At 38.5% G+C, this 26875-nt stretch overlaps 1 protein-coding gene across 7 annotated transcripts in view; it reads left to right on the top strand.

Annotated features, from left to right (window-relative positions):
- SYNE2 (spectrin repeat containing nuclear envelope protein 2) overlaps positions 1–26875 on the top strand; it is a 330412-nt gene that overhangs the window by 175928 nt on the left and 127609 nt on the right. For all 7 annotated transcript variants that reach the window (XM_055435962.2, XM_055435961.2, XM_055435957.2 and 4 more), the window contains 9 exons: positions 417–2520; positions 4294–4616; positions 6034–6178; positions 7496–7714; positions 15611–15876; positions 17637–17805; positions 21119–21274; positions 23840–23980; positions 26162–26344. In XM_055435962.2, the coding sequence (XP_055291937.2) occupies positions 417–2520; positions 4294–4616; positions 6034–6178; positions 7496–7714; positions 15611–15876; positions 17637–17805; positions 21119–21274; positions 23840–23980; positions 26162–26344 (3706 nt within the window). The remainder of the gene's footprint in view (positions 1–416; positions 2521–4293; positions 4617–6033; positions 6179–7495; positions 7715–15610; positions 15877–17636; positions 17806–21118; positions 21275–23839; positions 23981–26161; positions 26345–26875) is intronic.

The raw sequence follows: 26875 nt of genomic DNA, 5'->3' as shown, positions 1-26875 counted from the left end.
ACGCCAGGAAGCTGGATGTCTATGAATTCTATTCATTTAGACAAGGAGCAGAAACCTTATCTTGTAACGCACTGACCTTTAATTTCTCATGTCTTCCCTCTTCATTCTTTCTCTTTTAGGTTTTTAAATCGTGACCCATCTTTTGTTTTCCATTGTCCACTGGCAAAGTTTCTTCTTCTCTGAAGTTTTAATTCCAAAGAAATGGCTTTTGTGGTCCTTACTTATGTCTAGATCAGAGTTGTATCCCCTCCATACAAAATAGAGAGCCACCTCTGTTAAAACTAGGATTTACTCATCCAGTGAAAATAGATAATGAACAATCAGCAAAATGAGTCTGTTATTTTTACTCCACCCTCAAGCTGCCTATGAGTCTACTTCCCATCATTAACAAGCTTCACTTTTTCTTCTTTTGCTAGGGGACTCCTGGACAGTGCAACCTATATGGACAAAATTAAAAATTTTCTGGCATCAATAGAAAAAGAGAAAGATTCTTTAAGCAAGATGAAAATCGAATGGGAAAATTTATCAAACTGTCTGACTGACATGGATAAGAAGCTCTTGGAAAGCCAGATCAAGCTACTTGAACATGGTTGGGAGCAAGTGGAACAACTGGTTCAAAAGAAGTATTCTCAACAAGCAGTGGGACACGATGAGTTTATGTTTCTCATGAGTAAGATTCAAGACCTTGAAACTTCTCTGCAGCAGCAGCAGCAGCATCTGCAGTTAAGGCTGAACTCTCCAGAAGCCCAGGAAGGGAATCTAAGCATGGTTGCTTTGGCCACTGAACTCCATACTATAAAGCATAGGTTTTCTGTGCTCAAGGGGCGAGCTGAACTTCAGATGAAGAGGATTTGGGGAGAAAAAGAAAGGAAGATTTTAGAAGATGCAATAAGTAATTTGCAGAAGCAGTTGGAAGCACTGGAACCATTAAACATGGAGGTGGAAAATCAGATCAAGAAGTATGAAACCAGATACAAAATGAAAGAGGCTATCTTATGGGTCAAGAGTCTGTTAGGTGAACTCACTCCTCCCGTTGCCCTTCTCCCAGATGACATTCTTTCACAGATCAGAAAATGCAAGGTGGTGCATGATGGCATTCTAGATAAGCAGCAGGTTGTGGAGTCCTTGGTTGAAGAGGTCAAAGATAATATTCCTAACCTCACAGCATATGAGAGCAATGATTTAAATAACCTCCTTCAGGACTTACAGAATCAATACCAAATGCTGGTTTTAAAATCAACCCAACGATCACAGCAATTAGAACTTAAATTGGAAGAAAGAAGCAAATTTGTTGCCATAATAGGGAAGGTTCAACTTTCACTTCAAGGAAATGAAACACTGATAATCCCCAAGACAGAAATAATCTCCACAGAAGCTGAACTAGAACAACTGTATGTTGCTTTGACCACTTCTCAGAAGGAATTGCAGGAAATTAAGAGTGTAATCTCGACACATCTTCAGGAACAAACAAACATCTCTAAGGATCTAAGTGTATTTGAAAGATTATTTCTAGATGATCGATTGAAAAATCTTAAGACTAGAGCCAACAGAACTCAAAGATTCATTCAAAATAAATGTAATGAAGTAGAACACAAGATAAATTTTTACAGAGAATTTCATGAAAAAATATCTGCACTTCAGAAGGAGTTTGACCATATACAGCACAATGAACTTCTACTAAATCCAGAAGTAAATCCAGATGTTAAAGAGGAGTTGTATCATCTTAAAAACCAAATCACTGGCATTCAATCTAGTATCCTACAAGTACTGAAACTCAAAGAAGTGTTTGACTGTATAGAACTAAACTGGGATTGGACCCAACTTGATCAAATACAAACCCAAGTACTTGAAAAAGAACGAGAACTTGAAGAAAAAATTAAGCAGTTGAATATGTTCGTGGCAGAATACGACAAATATCAAGCATCACTAGCTAAACTGAAGGCTTTGGATTTACAAATTAAGAAAAGGGCTGAACCAGTACTAACAATGCCTAACACTCCACCAGAAAGCAGTCTGCTCAATGCTCAAATTTTGAATCAGAGAATTGGGAAAGTCATGAGCTTGTATCATGAGATTATCAAGGAATTAAGTGAAAATAAAGTCTTTGATGACTTATTCAAAGAGAGAGAAATACAACAACTAAAGCTGCATGAAGAAGAAAATAATAAGTTGCTCCAGGTTCTCCAACAAAAAGTGGCCCTGCAATCCCAACTGAAAGAAATGGATGAAAAGGATTTTCAGGACAAACTAGAAAATTCTTTACATGTTTTAAATCAGATAAAATCTCAGTTACAACAGCCATTACTTATAAATTTGCAAATTGCATATATTCAAGATGAAAAAGATAATTGTGAAGTGTTTCAGGAACAAGTTCAGGCAGTAATGGATAGCGTTAAAGCTGTGACTGTTATTGAGAAGCAAAGTGAAGAAAATTCTTCTGAAGCTAGTGATGTGGAGGCAAAATTAAATGACATTGAAGATCTTTACCTGCAGCTTAATGCAAGCATTGATTCCCGCACTGTAAGTTTTTTAATTAGGCAGTTAATGTATTTGTTTTAGTTTCATGTTTCTAAAACATAAAAACCTGATTTTATGTTTTACTCTAATATCTACATTTCTCAAGAAGTAACAGGTCCTTATGGCTGATCCATGTTGATGTTTGATACAAACCAACACAATACTGTAAAGCAATTATCCTTCAATTAAAAATAAACACATTAAAAAAACAGAAGTTACAGGTTCTATAAGAACATTCTATACAGGAGAATAGTCATTTTAAAGAACTTCAAAGGGCCAGTTTATAGCCCCAACTCACTCCACATCAAAATATAGTGCTTAGAGTGGAAAAAGATGTTTGACACCAGTAGTTCTATCTGCCTTGTAGACTCTGTTGGGCTCAGAACCAAAAAGTTTGGGTTTTGTTTTTTTTTAGTAATAGCAGAATGTAGTGGAATAAATATGGTGTAAAGAACACAACACAATAGCTCCACATTTCTTTAGCACTTGCAATGTCTAGGAAGTATGCTGAACACTTTAATCCTCACAGCAACTCTGTGAAGTGGGTGCTAATATTAGCCTCATTTTAAAACAAGGAAATTGAAGTTCAGAAACTACCATTTTCTCAAGGTCTTTCAGTAGTAACAGAACCAGGATTCATGTTGAGATCTGTCTGCTTTTAGAGAATGGTCATCAAATTAAGGATCATTGGTCAATCTGCCTACAGCATCTGATTTTATAAATAAAGTCTTACTGGAACACAGCCATGCCCATTCACTTTATGGCTTGTTATGGCTGCCCACCTGCTACAACATCTGGGTTGAGTAGTTGTGACAGTCTGTATGTCCTGCAAAACCTGAAATATTTAGTCTGACCCTTTACAGGAAAGGTTTGCTGATGCCTGTTGAAGAGCGACTGCAGCAAACTCCCTCCCTTCCTGTAGTAAAAGGGTAGATATCTTAGGTATCAGTTAAACACACTGTGCTTAACATAACTCCTTTCACTGTGTTTTCTGAATTGTCACACTAAATTTATAGAATAGGGACGTTAACTCCCTTCTTTAGATAATGTATTTGAACTATTTTGCTAGGTATAAGTGCTATAGAAATATAAAGTCATATGAACTCTAATATGTTCTTTAAATTGATACTTAATAAATTTCTCCACTTGATTTTAATATGGTTTCCAGAAGCACTGTACATTAATCCTCAAACTGTTATGCTTAGAGATGGACTGAAGGGACCTTTTAAGTTCTTTATTTCAACTATTTGTTATTTCAGCAAGAAGACAGAGATCTGGAGACATTAAGTGATGTGCTCAAAACTAAAGTTAATGGCAAGACATTAGTTTAGAAATGCAGCAGATCTGGGGAGGGAGTCTTTCCAGTTTTTTTTTTTTTTCACAAATATTGCTTGAGGTTGTATACATTAAATATATTTAGTTGTTTAATAGTCTAATACAAGAGTTCTGGAGCATTAATATATATCATTAGACATGATTCTTGACATGTATTTTTAAATTTAGATTGGATTTCTTAGAAATCCAATTTTCTTTAGGAAATATTTGAAATTGAAATATGAAATAATTGAAATGTGAAATCTAGAAATAATTTTCTTTATGCAAAGTAAAGCCTATTCATTTAAAAATATCAGTATAATATTATCAAGCTAAAACTATGCAATGCTTGCTCTTGTATGACCCAGAGACATATTATGAATGTATCACAGACATTCAAAAATGACAAAAATCCCCCAAATTTGAAAATTTCATCACAGCATTTAATCTCCCATTCACCAGAATGTCTTGAATGATGCTTATGAAAATATGACACGCTATAATGAAGCAGTCTCCAGGGCCATGGGGATCATCTCCGATCTGGAAGCCATCATTGCGTCGCATAGAGTAGATCTTGATAATCCAGAAGAAGCAGTAGAGGTGCCTCGCCAGAAACAAGAGGAACTGAAATCCACAATAGCAGGCATCCAGGACCTCACTGAGAATTTGGGGACCATATCCAGCCTGGAAGCTAAACGACAACTTGAGTGCACTTTACAGGACTTAGTTTCTAAGAACTCAGCCTTGAGGGAGGCAGCCAAAGTAAAGGAAGCTGAAGTAGAAAGGTAGGTCCTTCTTTCTAAAGGTAATGCTTTAAGAACAAATATATATTATAATTAACATGTACATGTTAGAAATAATTTGGAAAACATGGAAAATAAAAATCACTGAGGAAAACTATAGCAAATATTCTCTTGCATTTATTTAATTTTTTCTTAATATCAAGTACTTAAAATGGAATGTTTATATAAATCTGCATGTAGTATAAAGAATAATGACAAACAGCTTTGTACTGAAAGGTTCAAAGGTAAACATCATGACTTTTGAATTCCTTTGTGGACTCCTTCCCTCTCCTCTCAGAAATAACCATTATCCTATCTTTATTGACCATGCCTTTGCTTTAAAAAATATTTTTGCTATGTATTTATGACCTATTTTCATGTATGTTTTCTTTTCTGTGACTTCATTTCTTTCACACTTACCATTATTTATTTTTTTTACTTTTTACTTTATTAATTTTTTATTGGAGGCAAATTATTTTACAATATTATATTGGTTGGTTTTGCAATACGTTGACATGAATTCGCCCCGGGTGTACATGAGTTCCCCCTCCTGAACCCCCCTCCCACCTCCCTCCTCCCTTTATCCTCCCTCTGGGTCATCCCCGCACGCCAGCCCCGGGCATCCTATAACATGCATCAATCCTGAACTGATGATTCGTTTCACATATGACAACACACATGTTCACACTTACCATTATGATCCTGAAGTTCATTCATGTTTTGTCTGTAGTAAAAGTCACTCACCCAGGTATTGGTAGATATTTGGATTCAGTTTTTTCGTTAACAAACAGTGCTAGGAAGAACGTTTTCAAATTCAAGAGCTTCCCTTGGGTGTATAGTTAGGATTGTGATTACTGGGTCAAAAGTTATACACATCTTAAATTTTTAATTCCAAATGATTTTATCCATTTCTACTCAAGCCAGCAGCATATTAATATTCCAGTGGTCCCATATCCTCATCAATACTTAATGTTGTGAGGTTTAATTTTTGCCAGTCTGATGGTTGAGAAATGATATTTCATTGCAGTTTTAATTTGTATCTTTATTATTGCTAACGAACTGGAGCCTCTTTTGTGAATATTTCTTGATCAAAAGTTATAAGCAGTTTTAAGACGAAGGCGCTTTCTATAAGAATTGTACCAATTTACACCTTGTTGGCAGTGTTCAAGAATACAGTTTTCCAAAGTTTAAATGTCTGGGGAACAGTCTTATCTACCTGTTAATATTTGCATTAAAAGTCTCATGCAGATCTGGTGAGGGGGAAGTACTCAATAAATATTTGTTGAAATACACCGAGTAGCAAAAAGAGAATTAAATTCTGTTTTTTATTAGGGTTTCAGGATACATTCTGGAAAGCTCAGAATTTATTGCACTAAATAAAGTTTAATATTACTGTTTTCCCCCAACTGTGCCTCACTAGGTGTCTTGACAGTTACAAACTCTATAGGAATATAAATGAGAAAATTTGCACTAACCTCAGCCAGATGGAAACCATTCTTGGACAGTCCATGTGCCCCTTGCCAGTGTCTTACAAAGAAGCTTTGGAGCGCTTGGAACAGAGCAAGGTAACAGATAATCCAAATCTTCAGTAAGACTGTGTGCAAAAAATTGGCAGAAAGAGCAGGTGGAGGCATTGGAAGATGTGGCTCTGTTATGACCCACAGAAATCTTTAATTCAATTCATACACTCAAGAAAATTCCTAAACCAAAAGCCATGGGGAAAATGAAGCATTGGTTCTGAGAGTTAATCAGTCGGGTTCACAGGACAGTCATCTCCCCAGTAGCATACTGTCCTTATTAATCATTCTTTTGAAAGCTTTACCTTGCTTGTTACTTTGTTGGAGATCACTGGGTCTATGACAGAGCATTTAATGCAACTATCTTAAGTGCTAAATTCTGGTTACTTTTTATATTCTCTTACTGAGCAATTTTAGTTTTTGCATTTTTTGTCTGTTACAGTATTGTGTTATAAGCATTTGGATGAGAACATTTTAAATCATCTGTGTTTATCATCTACCACAAAACAAACAAACCCAAAACCTAAAAACCTTAACTAATGAGTTGGTGGTTGATGCAGTCAGTTTTGTACAAATTATTAATACCTATCTAGTAAAATATGGGCCAAAGCTATGGTCTTTCCAGTAGCCATCTATGGATATGTGAGTTGGACCATAAGGAAGGCTGAGCACTGAAGAACTGATGCTTTCAACTTGTGGTGCTGGAGAAGACTCTTGAAAGTCACTTGTACAGCAAGGAGATCAAACCAGTCCATCCCAAAGGAAATCAACCCTGAATATTTATTGGAAGGACTAATGCTGAAGCTCCAATACTTTGGCCATCTGATGGGAAGAGCTGACTCATTGGAAAAAGGCCCTGATCCTGGGAAAGATTGAAGGCAAAAGGAGAAGAAGGAGGCAGAGGATGAGATGTTGGAATAGCATCACCAACTCAAGAACATGAACTTGGGCCAACTCCAGGAGATAGTGAAGGACAGGGAGGCCTAGTGTGCTGTAGTCCACAGGGTTGCAAAGACTCAGACACAATTTAGTGACTGAATAACAACAAAATAGGAGACTTACATTAAAATTAAAAAAAAAATGAACTTCTAGGAATATTTACCTTGGAAAACCCATGTTTACTTGGAAAATGTGATTTATGGGTCATTATTTGTCCCCATAATTCTAAATTCATGTGCTGTATAACAAAACATTGATACTTCTCATCTATCTCAAATTGACTTTCAAAAGGAATAAAAAATGGATCACATCTTACTTATGGATGATTTAAAAACATTAACTGTTCAAGATTAAAATAGTTTATAGCTTTCAGAACAGTTCTGAATTCAGAAAAATTATATTCCTCCTTTTCTTTTCTCTCTTAAGGCCTTGGTGTCAAATCTTATGTCAGCCAAGGAAGAACTGCTGAAACAACGACAGGTCCTCAGACGCTTGAGAGCCACGTGCACGGAGGGTGACAGCCTCTGTTTGCTCAGGAGCACGTCGGCTCTGTGGGGGAGATGGCTGAGCTTGCTGGAAGCTGCTAAACAGTGGGAGATGTGGTGTGAAGAACTGAAGCAGGAGTGGAAATTTGTCCATGAAGAAGTAAGTGCTTCATGTGCAACAATCACAGCATACAGTTTACTAACATGTGTCATTTAAATTGTTTTATTATTTTCATTTTTTTTATTATAAAAAAAGCCCTCAATCTGTACCATTTGTTTACATCACATATATGGAACCAAGTCCATGGTTTATAGCGATCAGGTCCTAGCAAAACAATCTCCAAGATGTGATTCAAGAATGATTCAAGTTCATTCATGATAGTGGCATTTTTTCAGTGTCAGATAATTTAGAAATAAGTGATTAGTTGCCCATATAATCTGTAAAATCTTTATTGTACAGATAAGTTCACTTCAGTTCAGTCGCTCAGTCGTGTCCGACCCTTTGCGACCCCATGAACGGCAGCACACTAGGCCTCCCTGTCCATCACCAACTCCCAGAGTCCACCCAAACCCATGTCCATTGAGTCGGTGATGCCATCCAATCATCTCATCCTCTGTCATCCCCTTCTCCTCCTTCCCTCAGTCTTTCCCAGCATCAGGGTCTTTTCAAATGAGTCAGCTCTTCGCATCAGGTGGTCAAAGTATTGGAGTTTCAGCTTCAACATCAGTCCTACCAGTGAACATGCAGGACTGATCTCCTTTAGGATGGACTCTGGTTGGATCTCCTTGCAGTCAAGGGACCCTCAAGAGTCTTCTCCAACACCACAGTTCAAAAGCATCAATTCTTTGGCGCTCAGCTTTCTTATAGTCCAACTCTCACATCCATATATGACCACTGGAAAAACCATATCCTTGACTAGATGGACCTTTGTTGACAAAGTAATGTCTCTGCTTTTTAATATACTGTCATTACTTTCCTTCCAAGGAGTAAGCGTTTCTTAATTTCATGGCTACAATCACCATCTGCAGGGATTTTGGAGCCCAGAAAAATAAAGTCAGTTACTGTTTCCACTGTTTCCCCATCTATTTGCCATGAAGTGATGGGACCAGATGCCATGATCTTAGTTTTCTGAATGTTGAGCTTTATGCCAACTTTTTCACTCTGCTCTTTCACTTTCATCAAGAGACTCTTTAGTTCTTCTTCACTTTCTGCCATAAGGGTGGTGTCTTCTGCATATCTGAGGTTATTAATATTTCTCCTGGCAATCTTGATTCCAGCTGGTGCTTCCTCCAGCCCAGGATTTCTCATAATGTACTCTGCATATAAGTTAAATAAGCAGGGTGACAATATACAGCCTTGACGTACTCCTTTCCTATTTGGAACCATTCTGTTATTCCATGTCCAGTTCTAACGATTGCTTCCTGACCTGCATACAGGTTTCTCAAGAGGCAGGTCAGGTGGTCTGGTATTCCCATCTCTTTCAGAATTTTCCACAGTTTATTGTGATCCACACAGTCAAAGGCTTTGGCATAGTCAATAAAGCAGAAATAGATGTTTTTCTGGAACTCTCTTTCTTTTTCGATGCTCCATCAGATGTTGGCAATTTAATCTCTGGTTCCTCTGCCTTTTCTAAAACCAGCTTGAACATCTGGAAGTTCTCGGTTCACGTATTGCTGAAGCCTGGCTTGGAGAATTTTGAGCATTACTTTACTAGCATGTGAGATGAGTGCAATTGTGCGGTAGTTTGAGCATTCTTTGGCATTAATTAAAACTTAAGCAGTGAAAACTTTGGCATGAAAACTTAAGCCCTCTTAAAAAATAACTGTCTCTCCATCACATTAAAGGTTAGAATAAGATAATATTCATAATAACCAACTTTTTTTGAAATTAATTATAGTTGTTAACTGTGGAAATTAACTACAGTTGTTAATAATTGACCTAAAAGTATGTAAGATGTTCTTTCCAAAGACTGTCTCAAAGAGAACCTCCATAGTATAAATTGATCACAGATGTTAATATAACCATGGCTGAGGCCTAAGGCATCACATACATTTAGAAGGAAAATTTCAAATAGTATAAAATTATCTTTGCTCTTTTTCACTTGCTCGATCATGTCAAACTCAGATTTGCCATTTTTACCTAGAAAGACTATTTTAGATCTGAGCACCATTCAACTTAAACATGATGGGGAATTTGGGGCTGGAGCAGGGGGAGTGTGTGGGTTGGTGAAAGGTGTTGAGCAGAAGAGAACTGCACATGGCCTGGTATTTTGCTGACATGCATGACCTCAAACAAGCTGTTTTGACACAGATTATGCCAAGTGCTTTATGGAAAACTAAACATGGGGTCAGTGGCAAATGGATGAATAGGTAGGTCCCTCGTAATGTTATTGATTACTTGAGGATTGTACACTACATAATTTCAGCATTAAAGAACATGCTTTCTGCAGCTACTCAGCTATTTCTTTCCCAGATAAATAACACTCTTCATGTGAGAAATAGGGCCTTTTATTTATTATGGGAAAAATCATGCTAACCAGATCAAAAGTAGTTAATCATCTTGAAACTGGCTTGTATTGATTACTTCAGAGGTAGGAAGAAATGGGGTGTGTATTTCTTCTGCATTAGTGATGCTGAAAGACAATTCAGAAGCATATGGGTAATGATGGGGAGGAAATGAATGCCTATGGAGACGTATGGAGAAGTCATTTAGGAGGCCAGGCCCACTCTGGGCTGCTGTTGGCAGATGCACCAGCTGTGTGAGCAGGCGCAGGTAGTGCCACCAGGCTGTCTGAGGGGCTCTGCTCAGCCCGACTGGAACTGCCCAGAGACCCCAACCCCATGTTCACAGCATAGAAAGAAGTCTCTTCTTTCACAGCTGTGACATAGCCAACTGCAGGAAACAGCAGTCCTTTGAAATTTCTTTTTTAAATAGCAAAATATCATGAGGCTGAAGGTAGAGAGGAAAACATACTATAAAAGAACCCTTTGGAATAAAAAAGTTAGTTAACTGGACTTGGCAGACATGTGTTTGCAAATCATCTGGTCTGTTAAGCCCACCCTTCTACCACAGGGAAAAGGGGTCCTGATATTTCTATGGCTATGAAGCAAGACTTTTCCTAATATACAGCCAGAAGATGGGCCCCATAGCGCTCTATCAATCGCACAGCCACAGGCACTGATGCTAAGATTCATGTGGTGGAAGGCCCGCCCAGTTGCATTGCCATCCACATTCTCACAGCCATCATGAATCCTGGAGAGCTTACCTCTTCTCTATTTCTGCTGTGTCCAGGAGTTGTAAGCATTGGGTGACATAAGAATCGGCAATTGTCTGGTTTATAGAAACTTCCACTTCTAACATCTGTATGTGAAATAAAATGTAAGATATTAGTGAAAACTGTTTTCATGAATTTCCTAATAAAGTCTACAGAGGATATGTGAGATAATTTATTTTCAAATGATTTGAGCCTAACTGCAAAAAATGCTTAATCATCACACCTATGAATACAATCCTAGAAGCAAATAGGTCTAATAATAATGACCATTTATTGGTCATTTTTGATTTGAGTTGTTGTTGTTCAGTTGTGTCCAACTCTCTGAAACCCCATGGACTTTAGTCTGCCAGGCCCCTCTGTCCATGGGATTCTCCAGACATGAATATTGGAGTGGGTTGCTATTTCCTTCTATTTGAGAGGTACTGAGTAAAACAAGCATTGTCTCACTTCTTCAGCTTCAGTTCAGTTCAGTTCAGTTCAGTCGCTCAGTCGTGTCCGACTCTTTGCAACCCCATGAACCGCAGCACACCAGGCCTCCCTGTCCATCACCAATTCCCAGAGTTCACCCAAACCCATGTCCATCGAGTCGCTGATGCCATCCAACCATCTCATGCTCTGTCGTCCCCTTCTCCTCCTGCCTTCAATCTTTCCCAGCATCAGGGTCTTTTCTAATGAGTTGGCTTTTCACATCAGGTAGCCAAAGTATTGGAGCATCAGTTTCATCATCACTCCTTCCAATGAATATTCAGGACTGATTTCCTTTAGGATTGACTAGTTTGATCTCCTTGCTGTCCAAGCGAGTCTCAACAGTCTTCTCCAACACCACATAAAATTATCTTAGGGTATTCCTTAATCTTTCTACAGAACCAGTCATAAATGAGGTACAAATCAGAATGCTAAATTAAAACTCTTCTCTCTTATGCCTGTCAAAATTCCTGCTGAATTTGCTTAAAACAAATATAACCAATACTTGATTGGCAGTAGGTCACATTGCTTTAGGATTTAAACGTTTAGCACTGTCATATATTTCTACTTAAAACTTGGTCTTCTTGAAAATGAGTATCACTTTACTGATGTTGCCTGGGTTGGATTAGTAAATAGTCTCTTGAATGTGAAAACATCAAGGAGCTTTGTAAATTGTACATTTAGCAGGGCTGCCAGCCTCCAGTTCTTTCTCATCCACAATGGCACCGTTTACTGAGGCCCTTCTGTGCAGCGTGTTCTCGTGTGCTGTGCTGAGAAGGCAGTCCAGTGGTTAGGAACTTCTTGCTCTCATTGCAGGGGGCACGGGTTTGATCCCTAGTCAGAGAACTAAGATCCCACAAACCATGCAGCAGGGCTGGAGGAAAACAAAGGCAGTTCACACATGATGTCACTGAATCTTTGTATGGCCCTCACAAGTTACCTGTTCTCACCATTTTCTAAATGGAAAAGCTGAGGCACTTAGAAATTTAAGTTGATACAAGCCCTCCAAGCTAGTGATTAAACTGGGGCTGTGCACTGGGACCATATCTATTTTGCCCATGCCATAATTTTAGAATCTGAACAAGGCTTTGCACTAAATTGGCACTTAGTATTTGTTGTGGGACAGCTTTTATTCAAATCCAGGTCTAGGGCAGCCCTAACCTTATTGTTCTTTATATTTTATTGCATTATCTTTTCTTGCTCTATACCCTATGCAACCATACTTAGTAGTTGTTTAGTAGTAGTTATATTTGTAGTTATTCATATGACATTTGACAGTATCTGCTGACAAAATGTCTTTCAAAGAGTAATGCAAACAAAATATATTCTCCTGTACTAACAGTAATAACTACTAATACTTAATAGGCACTTAATTGAACATGTGTCAGGCACAGTGCTAAGCACTTTATATGTGTTACATGTACATTTATCCTCGCAAGAATCCTATGAAGTGTAGATATTTTTACTATCCTCATTTTATAGATGAAGAAAGTGAGGCCCAGTGAGATTAAGTTGCTCAGTTTCATAAGTGAGTGATGGAAGATTCAACTTACACTTCATTTTTAACCACTCAACTATCCACTTAAATGATATTTATACCTACCAAATTGATATAAGAGTTTAAAACAGCTTTCATCCATTCAATAAAAATTATACCATCTAAATACCTGTACATGCAAGATTCTCTTGGCATGGTTGATGATTTTACAGGTGGCAAAATGAATTTGTTTTTAAAAAGTCTATACTAATACAACAATCCAGTATCTTTATGAAAGAAAAGTTTTGTAAGTATGTTTTCAAATGCATAAATGCTTATTTAAATTTACAAATTAAAAAATTAATTTAAATTTTGATTAATTTAATTTAATTTGTTTTCCCTCCTGTTTTCTTAAGCAGAATCTGCTTAATTTAATTATTCATTCCTGGTTATTCAAGATCATCACTTTATGCTTCACTGATCATAATGTGCTGAAATAAAGACATGTCTTCAATAATGATGGGAGGTGTAAGGCTGTCTTCTTTCCCTTTTACCAAAGATCCCAAAGTCTTTTCTGCTTTAGTTTTAGTTCCTATTTTTGTTGCTTGCAAGTTTTTCAGTCTCCTTCACTGTGTTTACTTATGAAACAACTATAGTTCCTCCTCCCTTTCAAGACTAAACTTTATAACTGACTGAACCTAAAAGTTTTATAACCAATTTTTGTTAGACTGCTCTGTCCAAGGAAAATCATCCTGAGACTGCAGAGTGAATGTATAATCTTTGTGGCAACTCTTTTACTAATTTAGGGTTTGCTTCATTTTGAGAAGTGCATTGTCACATGACCACCAATAGAATCAAGACTTCAAACATTTCCATCACCCAGAAATTTCCCTGTGCCCCTTTGTAGTCAGTCCCTTCTGTTACCTCCAGCCTGTGGCAATCATTAATCTGTCTTGCCATTTTTAGAGTCATAAAAATGCTTTTGAGTTTGGCCTTTTTTCGCTAAGCATGGTATGTGTGAAATTCCTTCATGTTGTTGCTTGTATCAGTAGTTCATTTCTGAGTAATATTCTACTAGACTCACACACAACAGTTTATCCATTCACAAGTTGAAGAATTGCCTGGCTTTGGATGAAAATATTGTCCTAAAAAATTATTCTTCCCACTTGCATTCTCTTCCTGATGACTTACCAGCTTTAACAGCAGCGAGCAGAACCTGAGACAGGGGCTTGTCAGCAGGTGGTTTATTTTGGGAAGTGATCCGAGGGAGCAGGAGTGGGAGATAGGAGAATTGACCTAGGAAATGTTAGAGCCTTCAGTCGCTTTACTCTTATTGGGTCCTGGTTGCTGCAGTTGCCTGTTTATGGTTATCACTGGCCATGGAAGCACCAAGAGATGCTTCATTAATCCTGGATTATGAAGACAGTTCTTTCAACCCCAGTGTATGTTGTAAACCCTAGATGGACAGTTACCTCTGTCAACATAGCAATTTCTTTCTTTGACCAGTGCAGGGTGGGGCATACTGTAAAATGACCCAGTGGAACCCGTTTCCCATTCCCTGGGGAACTGCAGCTGCCTGCCTGAGAACTAGGGCTTCAGTTCAACTGAATTTAGGTTTGAGGTGATGGAAAGCACAAACTCCATAACTGAGTCCTTTGGCGAGGGGCCAATCTGCACATGTACCCATGTATTCTAGCAGTTGGAGACTCGGTTGGAACCTATGGCCCAAGTGACAGGGCAGCTTATACCACAGCCTGGCCCTGCTTCACTGCCCCCTCCACACTGGCAGCATTCTGATAAATGGATCTGAGCAACAGTCACAAGTATAACATACACAGCTGCCAAAATCCCAAAGGGTCCATCTGGTGCTGTGCCTCTTTCTTGGCAGTAGAAGTGCAATATTGAACAACTTGATCTTTACCTTATAGAAGTGCTGGTATGCCCCAGACCGTTGGTCCCTGAGAAACTTAGTTGGTCCCTGAATTCTCATTCTTTGGCACGTCTTACTAGGCATCCAGTTCATCATTTCAGTTAGCATGTTGTCATAAGTGTAGTTGAGCTGTGTGATATTCAGTGATGTCAAGACTGCAAGATGCCTGATTCTGTCTGAGCATACAGCAGGAATGTTAAACAATGCTGGAACAATGTGATAAATGTTTGCTGCAGCAGAGGAGAGGGCTAGAGGATTTGAGGAGGGAATAAGAGGGATCTGGTTTTCTGTGTCTTTGTTTGAGTTTCAGAGCTGGTAGAACTCCATTTTCTAGGGATTTGATTTATTAGATTATGTATTTCTGAATTCTACATTTAGCTGTGGTTGAGAAATACATGAACAGTCCAGTCATTTGGGCAGCATTCCTGTTGGTTTAGGTGACAGGTAATGAGGACCCCCTGAAGTTACTTTTCTGAGTATATAGGGACTGGATGTGAAGGAAAAGAGAGAGTTATAGAAAAATTATCCAGTACTTGCCCAACCTCTTCTAATTCCTGGATGCGGTTTGGTAGAGCTCACTCAAGGAATTGCTTTAGTAAAGCAACTGATCCTGAAAGGAAAAAGAAATTATGAAAATATTCAATAGCATGTCCTTCAGCTCATAACAGCAACATTTCTTTTTAACCACGCATCTACATGATCAATAGCTGGGAACTGCGGGATTAGAATCCTGGAGGGATAATATTCCCAGCTTTAGGAAGACAGATATTACTTTGAACTGGAATTTAGCATCAGGAATCCTCTGACGAGCCAGTCTTTAAAAATTATGATTCCTGAGTCCTGAAGTGGTAAGACTATGCTTTACTTATTTCAGCTCCTTTTTTTTTTTTTTTTTGCTTATTAAATTAGATTGAACGAGAAGTAATTATCCTAGATAATCTTCAAGAAGAAGTTCCTGAAATTTCCAAAGCAAAAGAGGCAGCCTCCACAGAGGAACTCTCGGGGCTACTGGACTGTTTACGCCAATACGAGGAGAATGTGGAGCAGCAGCAGCTGTTATTGGCCCTTCTTCTGCAGCGCATAAAAAGTATCCAGAACACTCCTGAAGGCTTGGGGGCTGTGGAAAGTGTTCCTGCATCTCAAGAGATTATGTCTATGCAAGAACGATGCCACAAGTAAGATTTATGAAAAACTAGTAAGGAAATGGGCATGACAACTCAGGCTAAAAATTGAGAAAATATTGAATTTCTAGAATATAAAAATATTATAGAACAAGGATAGATGGTATGGCAGAATTGAGCTGCATCAACACTGAGAGGTGTGAAAAGGGTAGAAAAGATGAATATTAATGATAATTCAAACAAGCACACCTTCTCCATCATGGTGTTACTGTGGGTGAATCTTTCAAAAAATCTTTTTAATGTCTGCTGTTTTTCTAACTTAGTAATACATATTCATTAAAGGAAGTTTAGAGATTAATATAAAAATCACCTTTAATTTTACCATTCAGTGACAGTTTACTACCAATCATTCAACTTTCTTACTATGATTATATATATTTTTTAAATTGTGATTATAGTACTATCCTGTTTTGTATTCTGCTGAACCATCTATCAGCATATTTTGTTCATTTTCCTATGCTATTAAATGTTCTCTGAAATATAACTGTGTACCACCATGTAGATATGCTATAATGTATTTAGTAGTAGTACTGCTCAGGTGTGTCCAGCTCTTTGTGACCTCTTGGACTGTAGCCCACCAGGCTCCTCTGTGCATGGGATTTTCCAAGCAAGAATACTGAAGTGGGTTGCCATTTCCTTCTCCAGGGGATCTTTTTGACCCAGGGATCAAACCCTGTGTCTCTTGCATCTCGTGCATTGACAGGTTGATTCTTTATCACTAGCGCTACCTGGGAAGCCCAATAGTGTATTTATGTGAGTGTGTGTGTTAGTTGCTCATTTGTAACCAAGCCCCTAATACAGCACCTTAAAATTATATATAATCTATTTTACTTTTAGAAAAACACTACAGTGAGTATTGTAGAAGGAAATGGCAACCCACTCCAGTATTCTTGCCTAGAGAATTCTATGGACAGAGGAGCCTGGCGGGCTACAGTCCGTGGGATTGCAGAGTCGGACACAACTGACGAAAGGTCATAGTGACTGTTATGCTAGAATTTCTGCATCTGTGATTAATTCATCAAGAAAGATGCCAAGAAGTAGGACTGCTGGGTCAAAGGAGATAATATGTTTATAGCTAGAAGTACCAGATAGCCCTGAGGAAAGATTTTAATGACTTAAGTTCTGCCAAAAACATGGTGGCTGCATCCATAGCAAGTGGGGGCAGCTCAGATAGAAAGACCAGTGGCGTCACCTCTGACCCTGTGAGCCCACTCATTCCTTCATTTGCACCTCTAGTCATATTCAGCTGAACTCAGGGATTATATGGAAAAAAAGAGGATAGAGCTGGCAGTTGGAACGTAAAGTGTGAAAAGAAAGTATTCTGAGATGAAAGTTTAGAGAAGTTTTTGATGGAGTGATAGAACTTGATATATGTTTGTATATGGGGTTCCCTGGTGGCTCAGACGGTAGAGAACCTGCCTGCAATGCAGAAGACCCAGGTTTGATCCTTGGGTCGGAAAGATCCCCTAGAGAAGGGCATGATTCCCCACTCCAGTATTCTTACCTAGAGAATTCCATGGACAGAAGAGTCTGGCGGGCTACAATCCATGGGGTCGCAAAGAGTCAGACATGACTGAGTGATTAACACTTTCACTTTTCATATAGTATATAAAACTTGAAAATTGGTAATTTTCTCTCAGGAGAAAAAAGGTCTTTTGTCAGCTATACAGACATCTTGTTAATTGTTGAAATAAAATTATTGCCTAGAGAAAAACAGAAAAAAGGAATAATCTTATTTTGATGCTCTACTTTAGGCTTTTCCAGAAAGCCCAAAAAAATAAGGAATTGATACAGAATGAAATCCAAGAAAGACATTCCTTTACAAAAGAAATAAATACTTTAAAGAATTTATTTCAACAGACCACAATCTCTTTCCAAAATGTGGAATTACAAGACTGTCCAGAAAAGGCAGAGCAGCTTGAGGTAAGTGAGGAATGAACTAGTGAATGTGGCTGATACAGGTCTGAAATCTTGAATCCAAAGTTGTTAGAGTAAAGGTAGTACCATGGCTGGTGTAGAGGGAACCCAGAAAAGGAAAATATGCGCAGAGGCTCTGTGGCATGGTGTGGGCAGATCCACAGGAGATCCACGTGAGATCCACATGGTTGGAGTACAGAGAGCAGAGTTGGGAGCAGGTTGGGAATAGGCCAGTGTGGACCAAGCAGCCCCTTTTCAACTACATTTCAAGTGTGTATGATGAACAGGGTCTGTGACTACTCTTGTATAGTGTTAAACTGCTTGCTTTAGTAGTATGTAATACCTTATCTCTGATGGGGTGGAACTGTTTTTACTCAAAACATTCTGCCACCAAATGTGTGAGGCTTTCCCCCCCAACACACACATACTAACCTGTTCTCCAAACCTCTAGAGACCAACTGGGACACCAGTTCCATTCTGACAATAACTGCAAGGAGTTAGTACTGACCACCAGCTTTGGGGCTCAGTCCCACAAGACTCCCCCACTTCACATGCCACTGGTAAATTCTGAATGACAGGCTATAAAGCCAGGACTTCCATGACTCCTTCCTTAGGTTTGTTAACTTGCTAGAATGGCTCAAAGAGCTCAGGGAGGCACTTTATTTGCTATTCCTGGTTTATTGTAAAGGATACAACCCAGAAACAGCCAACCAGAAGAAACGTATGGGGGAAGGGGCAGGAAACCTCCATGCCCTCTCTGTGTGTACCACTCTCCCAAGCCATGATGTGTCCATCAATCCAGAGCGACCCCAAACCATGTTTAAGGTGACTGCAGCCACGAAATTAAAAGACGCTTGTTCCTTGGAAGAAAAGTAAGACAAATCGAGACAGCATATTAAAAAGCAGAGACATTACTTTGCCAACGAAGGTCTGTACAATCAAAGCTATGGTTTTTCCAGTAGTCATGTATGGGTGTGAGAGTTGAACCATAAAGAAGGCTGAATGCCAAAGAACTGATGCTTTTGAATTGTGGTGTTGGAGAAGACTCTTGAGAGTCCCTTGGACTGCAAGGAGATCCAACCAGTTAATCCTAAAGGAAATAAATCTTGAATATTCATTAGAAGGACTGATGCTGAAGCTGAAACTCCAATACTTTGGCCACCTGATGCGAAGAGCTGACTCATTGGAAAAGACTCTGATGCTGGGAAAGATTGAAGGCAGGAGAAGAAGGGGATGACAGAGGATAAGCTGGCTGGATGGCATCACCGACTTGATGGCCACAAGTTTCCACAAGCTCATGAAGATGGTAAAGGACACGGAAGCCTGGTGTGCTGCAGTCCATGGGGTTGCAAAGAATCGGACACAACTGAGCGACTGAACAACAGCAAATGGAGGCTCCGTTATCTAGGCATGGTTGGTTAAATCACTGACAGTGGGTGATTAACACAATCTACAGCCCTTCTCCCCTCTAGAGGTGTGGAAGTTCCAACCCTCTAATCACAGGGCTGGTTCCTGTGGCAACCAACCCCCTTCCTGAAGCTGTCATCCCCTACACACCCCCACCCTTCACCCACTCACCACCAAGGGTCTTCTTATTACCATAAACTCCCTTAGGGTTGGAAAAGGCTTGTTATAAATAACAAAAGACACTCACCCCAATCCAGGAAATTCCAAAGGTTTTAGAAGCTGTGCCAGGCACTAGGGATGAAGACTAAATATATTTAGGAGAAACTGGGAGATTGGGATTGATACTCTATATAAAATAGATAACTAATGAGAATATACTGTATAACACCGGGAACTCTGCTTAATGCACTGTCGTGACCTGAATAGGAAGGAAGTCCAAAAGGGAGGGAGTTTTTGTGTATGTATGGCTGATTTATTTTACTATATAATATAAACCTATACAACATTGTAAAACAACTATACTCCAATAAAAATTTTTAAAAACTCTAAATATATTCATTATATCACACTATCTATATATAAGTGCTTCCCAGGTGGTACAGTGGTAAAGAATACCTTCCAATGAAGGAGGCTAGGTTCTCTCTCTGGGTCAAGAAGTTTCCCTGGAGAAGGAAATGGCAACCCACTCCAGGATTCTTGCCTAGAGAATCCCATGGGCAGAGGAGCTTGGTGGGCTGCAGTCCATGGGGTTGTGAAAGAGTCGGACACAGCTTAGCGACTAAATATAAGTCTATACATAGGCTAAGGGTCATTTTCAGACCCATCTCTTTTCATTCCATTCAGTGGTAACAGGCAAAAGTGGTGAAGGTTTGTTCAAAAGTTGCAAAGCTTTTGGTTTTCAATGAAAAAGGAAGCTTGCTCTGTGTCACAGAAGCATTCTTCATAGGGAAGTCATCTTGGGGTAGCTCTGAATGAAGACCTGTACTCCCGGCGAGGTCTAGATAAACCTGGAGCACACTGTATCTGAAACCCCACATTTGTCAGAATGGTGTTCACTGACTTTTCCTCTCTCAATTTGTTCTCTGCTGAGGGTTAAGAAAAGGAAAGCAGTGACACATCGTGGAGTCATTCAAAATTGTAATCATTCTTCAGTGTGGTGGCTCAATCCATTGACACAAATAATGCTACTGAACAGCTACTGTAAAAATGAAAGAAACCACCAAAAGCCACAGGAAAGTCAAGAAGTATTTTTCCACTTTATCTTTGGGAAACTTTCCCAAACAAATGAGTTTCTCCTTTATAATTAGTGCAGGAGAACGCAGATCAGATTCTGTTTCTAGGCCACTTCCAATAGACTGTTTGTTCAGGTTTCTTTTATCTTCTAAAAACTCACATTCTTTACAGGGAACTGGAACCCTCCCTTTTGAAAGAGGTTGAGCTCCACTGGGCTGTCTAATTACATGAAAGCAGACACTTCTGCTTCAAACACAGGGCTTTTAGTGGCCTTGAGTCATTGTGATGTTAATGTAGGAAGAAGCAGAAATGGCAACAACTTAATAAAAAAAAATCTTTGAAACTTTTTGCTACTAGCAGCTTTTTAGATCACGACTGCTACTGAGATATACTTAAATCCTAGAGGTACTTTAGACGCAGGAGATGTTGTAATGTCTTTTCAGGACAATGGTTTGACACTATGAAGAGATATCAAGTTTAATTCTTTACAATTTAGGAAGCATCATCTAACCGAACTGAAGATCTCTCAGGCTTAATCAGCTTGTATCAATAGTGAGGTTTTGTCATGCAAAGTTTGCTCATTTAAATCATAAGGATGTGCTGGAAAGCAGCTTTCATTTTTTAAAGTTAAACTTTTTCTCTGTCCTGGGAGCATTTGAAACTCTCTTGATTTTTTTAGGAGCTTCAAAGCATTCTTAAGAAAGGGAAGCTAACTTTTGAGAATATTATGGAAAAACTGCGAATCAAGTATTCTGAAATGTACACCATAGTCCCTGCAGAGATTGAATCCCAGGTGGAAGAATGCAGAAACGCTTTAGAAGACGTAGATGAGAAGGTAATATTGTTTGTATTCTTGGTATTAGTTATGGAGGGGAATGAATATAAAGAAGAAAATATCACTTATCATCACATTTTCATTTGTCCTGATTCCAACTATGTCTGTTTTTATAGAGTTTAGTTGAGTGATAATTGTTTGTGAATTCAATACTGCTCTAAATAAGTGACACGGGTAACAGAATTAGTCTATTTTTAGTTGTCAAGATGCTTAGTTTTTCTTCTCTTGCATTTAAAAATAGAGTTATATATTGTCTTTTACTTGGCTTTCCTTTATCTGGAAAGTCACTGTAAAATTTTGGACGTGAATATTATTTTGCCTTTAACATTTTGAAATTGCAACCAAGAGCAATAAGGATACACATTTCATAACTCACTAGGAATAGCGCTTAACACACAGTGTCTTTCTGATGATGATGGTAACATACTTCTCACACAACATTCCCAGACAGATCTTTTATACCTGAAAGTCCAGGTTGAAAGAAAGAATAGGAAATGTTCCCTAGTACTTGGAGACATAGATTAACAAGACAATTTTATTGTGTTATTTAAAGGCTGCCCCAATCCAACAGAGCAGCGTTCAGTTTGGTCCAGAGGAATGCAGAAAGATTTTTATATTGCCTTTTGATACCTAAAATACCTATAATTCAATAAATAAGGTAGATATTAATTGCACACACAAAAAAACAGATTTCAAACTCATGACAGATTTATTTGGAAAATTTAATCCATATAGAAAACATGTAAGCTCCTAATAAATATTATAGCAAATCTTGTTTATTTGACACAGGAATAATCTATTATGAGAAACTTCCCCAAGAATCATGTATTGTTAGAAAATATTAAATGTTTTTGAGAGAAACTAAATTGGTTTTCCTGACTACTGCATGTGAAAATCCTTAACAAAGTGAGTTAATCATCAAAATCTACTTTTTAAATTTAGGGTTGAAAGTTTCATCTGTAATTTTTATATCTGTGTATGTCTGTAAACTGATTTTTATTGCATGGTATGTTTATAGGACCCCCGCAGTAGACACAGTACCATTCTGTGTAATTCAGACGGCTGCATACTTCACCTAATTCATGATCTCCTAGTGTATGACAATGATAAACTTTTCTGCCTGGAGAATAACTACTTAAGCTATCAGAAAGCTTCATTTTGTGGTAATTTGTTATATAGCAATAAAACGCTAATACAGGATTAATTTTTTTCTACAAATCTTGACTGTGGTATGGTCTGTGGGATAAAATCATTATATAAACTATCACTTATTATATAAACTATAGCAACCTATGTTGAGAAAAGAGCATAAGGCCTTAGTGTCTGATGGCTCAGGCTTCTTGTGATGAGTTCACCTACTACCTTGATGTGTGACTTTAAGCAAGTCATTTAGCCTGAGTTTCAGTTTCTGTATCCGTATAGTATCTGCATTGGGAGGTTCAGCCTCAATGGTTGTACAAATATAGTGGTTTTAAAAAGTGAATTAAAAGGATTATACAAAAGTATTAAGTATTATCTGGTTCAATTCCTGGGTCGGGAAGATCCCCTGGAGAAGGGATAAGCTACCCACTCCAGTATTCTTGGGCTTCCCTGGTGGCTCAGATGGTAAAGAATCCCCCCTCAATGCAGGAGACCTGGGTTCGATCCCTGGGTTGGGAAGATCCCCTGGAGAAGGGAACAGCTACCCACTCCAATATTCTTGCCTGGAGGATCCCCATGGACTGAGGGAGCCTGACGGGCTACAGTCCATGGGGTCACAAAGAGCTGGACACGACTGAGCAACTTTCACTTCACTGTTTGGTTATTCAGTGACTGCTTGGAGAAAGCTTTATCAACATAGTTTCAGGGAAAAAAATAAAACCAAGAACTCAAACTGTCAGTCATTTGAAAAATGATACATTCAACAGTTATTATCTTTCTAAGCATAAGTTATTTTCTTAGGTAAATCATTCCAATAAAAAAAAATACACTGTTTCGCAGCTAGATTTCTAATTGCTAGGAAAACATATACTAGAAACATTCACATAGAAAAGCCAAGCTTTTTTGCTGCAAGAAACAGCTAACTTTAGAAGGTTTTTTTCACCCAAATGAATATTAAGGTGAGGATTACATTTTTTACATCAGATTAAGAATGTTTGCTTTAATTGAAAACAGATCAGTGCAGAGGATTCTCTCATAAAATGGAGAGCCTGTATGATAATTATTCTCCTAGGAATCTTGCCTATCATTTGCTCCCTTGGAGTATATTTCTAACAGCCTTTTCAATAGTTTTGCCCAGTACAGCACACAGCTGTCATACATACTGTGGATTACATTGAGCAAAATGTTGTTGGTCAGTTTTCTTTTTTTTAGGTTGGCTTTAAAAGGACAGATCAGCCCAGCTGCCATTTCCTAGTCCACTAATCCACCCTCTCATTTTGACAGTAGTCAGTATGGTTCGGAATTTTTCCCAGACCTTAAGAAATGTGTACAAGTACAATTTCAAACTTGTGTGACTGCCCCTTTTAGTATTTGAACCTCTGAATAGAGTGTGGAAAACATCTCCATTGTGTCTTTCTCACACAGATTAGCAACGAAGTCCTGAAAAGCTCACCGTCATATACAATGAGTAGAAAAATAGACAAAATTAATAATGGGCTTCGTAATGTCGAGAAGATGCTACAGCAGAAAAGCAAAAATATTGAGAAAGCTCAAGAAATTCAAAAGGTAACTTCCTCCCTTAACTTCCTTCAGCATTTGGTGTATTCCCTGTTCATTAGTCATCACAGGGATCCTAACCCAGATTCAAGGGGCCTCCTCACTGACAGTGTCGCCTGCAAAACCTTGATGGAGAAGGTTGCATTTAAGAATTGTGATGTTTCTTCCATGGTGGGAATAGACCCAAACTGCTGAGAGCTTATGATTGTGAACCAGCCTTTTCACAAGAGAAGAAAAGTAAGGATCCTATCTTGGGAAAACTGACATATAAAAATATTTCAATAGGATATGAATAAGATTAACAGCTTGTCTTTAGACTGCCAAAGGAAAACATAAAAAAATAAAAATTTCAAATTTATTTACCATGCAAAATGTCTTAGGTTTTAGAATGGTATATAAACATAATATTCTGCCTCTTAACTTCTAAGTAAACTCCTGAGTGTGGAAAATATTCTATTTTACATTTTAAGGAAATATTCTTATATGAATGGAAACTTTTAAAAATAGGGCTAAGAGAGACTTCCAGTTGTCCAGTGGCTAAGACTTTGTGCCCCCAGTGCAGGGGCCTGGGTTCAATCCCTGCTCAGGGGACTAGATCCCACACGCTGCAACTATAAGTTCACATGTTGCAGCTAAGCGACTAAAGATCCTGCCTGCCACAACTAAGACCCAGCACAGCCAAATTAATATTAAAAATAGTTAAGAGAATCCATCTTAAAATTCCTTATCACAGGGGAAAGAAATTTTGTTATTATGTATAGTGATGGATTTCTTTTTTTTTGGTTCCAAAACCCAGGATTATGGATTTTAATTAGACTTATTGTGGCAATCATTTTGCAGTAGACAGAAATAGTGAACCATTGTGTTGTACACTTAAAATGAATAAAATGTTATCAGTTCTACCTCAATTTTTTAAAAAAGTTATCTTCAGAGAAGCCTCACTTCTTATCACTCCCCTTCCGTCTATTCCCTCCCTGCAGTTAAACCTCTCCTTTGGTTTCTAATTTAACCTGATTGTGTTTCTTTTACCAAAAGAAACAAATAATTATAAATATTGAAAGAAATAATTGTACCTGTTGTATGTGTTCTTCTTTCTTATAAGAAGACATTAGAGTGTGTATAGTCTTTTAAAATAAGGTGAACAAGATTTGCTCACAAACAATCATACCTGCCTTTGCTTTGTAGCTCCCTCTAAACCAAATAAATGTGATGTCAAAGGATAAAACATTAAAAATAAAAATAGATCAGAATATGGCTTGCCATTGGACAAAATCCTGGGCTCTCAATAAGCAACTTAACCATATTTTTCCATTTCTAGAAATTACGTTCTTATGCAGATATTAAGTAATAATTGAATGTTGCCTTTGAAATTTCCTCACCCCAGACAAGTCCACATTTGAATCCAGTCTATTGGTTTCTTGAACCAAAAGCAGTTGCTACTAATACATGTGGCTAGTTTCCTGCCTCTGCATTACTCTGAGTCAGAGCAGATATTTTCTTTTTATCATTTTTTTTAACATAAGAATTATCTTCTAGATTAAGTACATATATATCCTGGTCTAAGATAGGTATTAACCCAAGCCCTTTTAAATATAATGTCACCTCATCACTCTGGAAAGATTAGGTTAGGGTTATGTTGACCTTGTTTGGTGTCATTCATCTCTGAAAATGCCCAGGACTTTGTGCCCCCTTACAGCTAATTTGTACTGAAATGAATACAGTTAGAGTTAAGAGCTGGAGAAGGAAATGGCAGCCCACTCCAGTATTCTTGCCTGGAGAATCCTGTGGATGGAGGACCCTGGTGGGCTCTGTCCATGGAGTTGCAAAGTCGGACACAACTGAAGCGACTTAGCATGCATGCATACATTGGAGATGGAAATAGCAACCCACTCCAGTATTCTTGCCTGGAGAATCCTAAGGACAGAGGAGCCTGGTGGGCTGCCATCTATGGGGTCGCATGGAGTTGGACATGACTGAAGTGACTTAGCAGCAGCAGCAGAGTTAAGAGACCTCAGAAAAAGTGTTTTCCAGTTCAGGTCACATGCTGTTGCTGGGCATAAGTGAAAAACTTTGACTGCAGTGTTGTCTCTGTCATGTTGTTTGGGTAGCATTTACAAGTACAGACACTGTATGAAAACTTAGAAATTAACATAGTCTTCATCCAAACTGACTTATGCTTTTCTTCTCCAGAAAATGTGGGATGAGCTTGATCTCTGGCATTCCAAACTAAATGAGCTGGATTCTGAAGTTCAGGACATTGTTGAACAGGACCCAGGACAAGCTCAAGAATGGATGGATAAATTGATGATTCCTTTCCAGCAGTATCAGCAAGTATCACAGAGGGCAGAATCTAGAACCTCACAGCTAAATAAGGTATGGCTGTAACAACACATGATAGCTACACAGAGCCAGTGGTAGTAGTGAGATGGGTTTAGAACAGAAATATGTATTCAGAGGCGGCTGGTTTCCCTGGAATTGCCAGTTTTAGGACCTGAGGCTAGAGCCATACCATAGGTTCAACTGGTCATCAAGGGGACAGATTTCACAGCTGGCAAAACTGGTATCTCAGTCCTACAACTAAATTCTACCAACAATGAGAATGAACTTGGAAGAGAAACCTAAGCTCAAGATGGGGCCTTGATTGCAGCCTTGTGGCATCCTGAGCTGAGGACCCACCTAAGCCATGCCTGGACTCATGAGCCATGGAAACTATGAGATAATAAGCAAGAATCTAAAAGTCAGACCACATAGGATTTCCCAGGCAGTCCAGTGGTTAAAACTTTGCCTTCCAGTGAAAGGGGTATGGGTTCGATCCCTGCTCAGGGAACAAAGATCCCACATACCTGTGACCAACATCCAAAATATAAAACAAGCAATATTGTAACAAATTCAATAAGGACTTTA

The sequence above is a fragment of the Moschus berezovskii genome, chromosome 9 (assembly GCF_049115385.1).
Source record: "Moschus berezovskii isolate FMDL1 chromosome 9, NW_MosBer_1.0, whole genome shotgun sequence".
Taxonomy (NCBI): domain Eukaryota; kingdom Metazoa; phylum Chordata; class Mammalia; order Artiodactyla; family Moschidae; genus Moschus; species Moschus berezovskii.
Note: the sequence above shows the minus strand (reverse complement) of the source record. Positions and strands in the feature narration are given on the sequence as shown.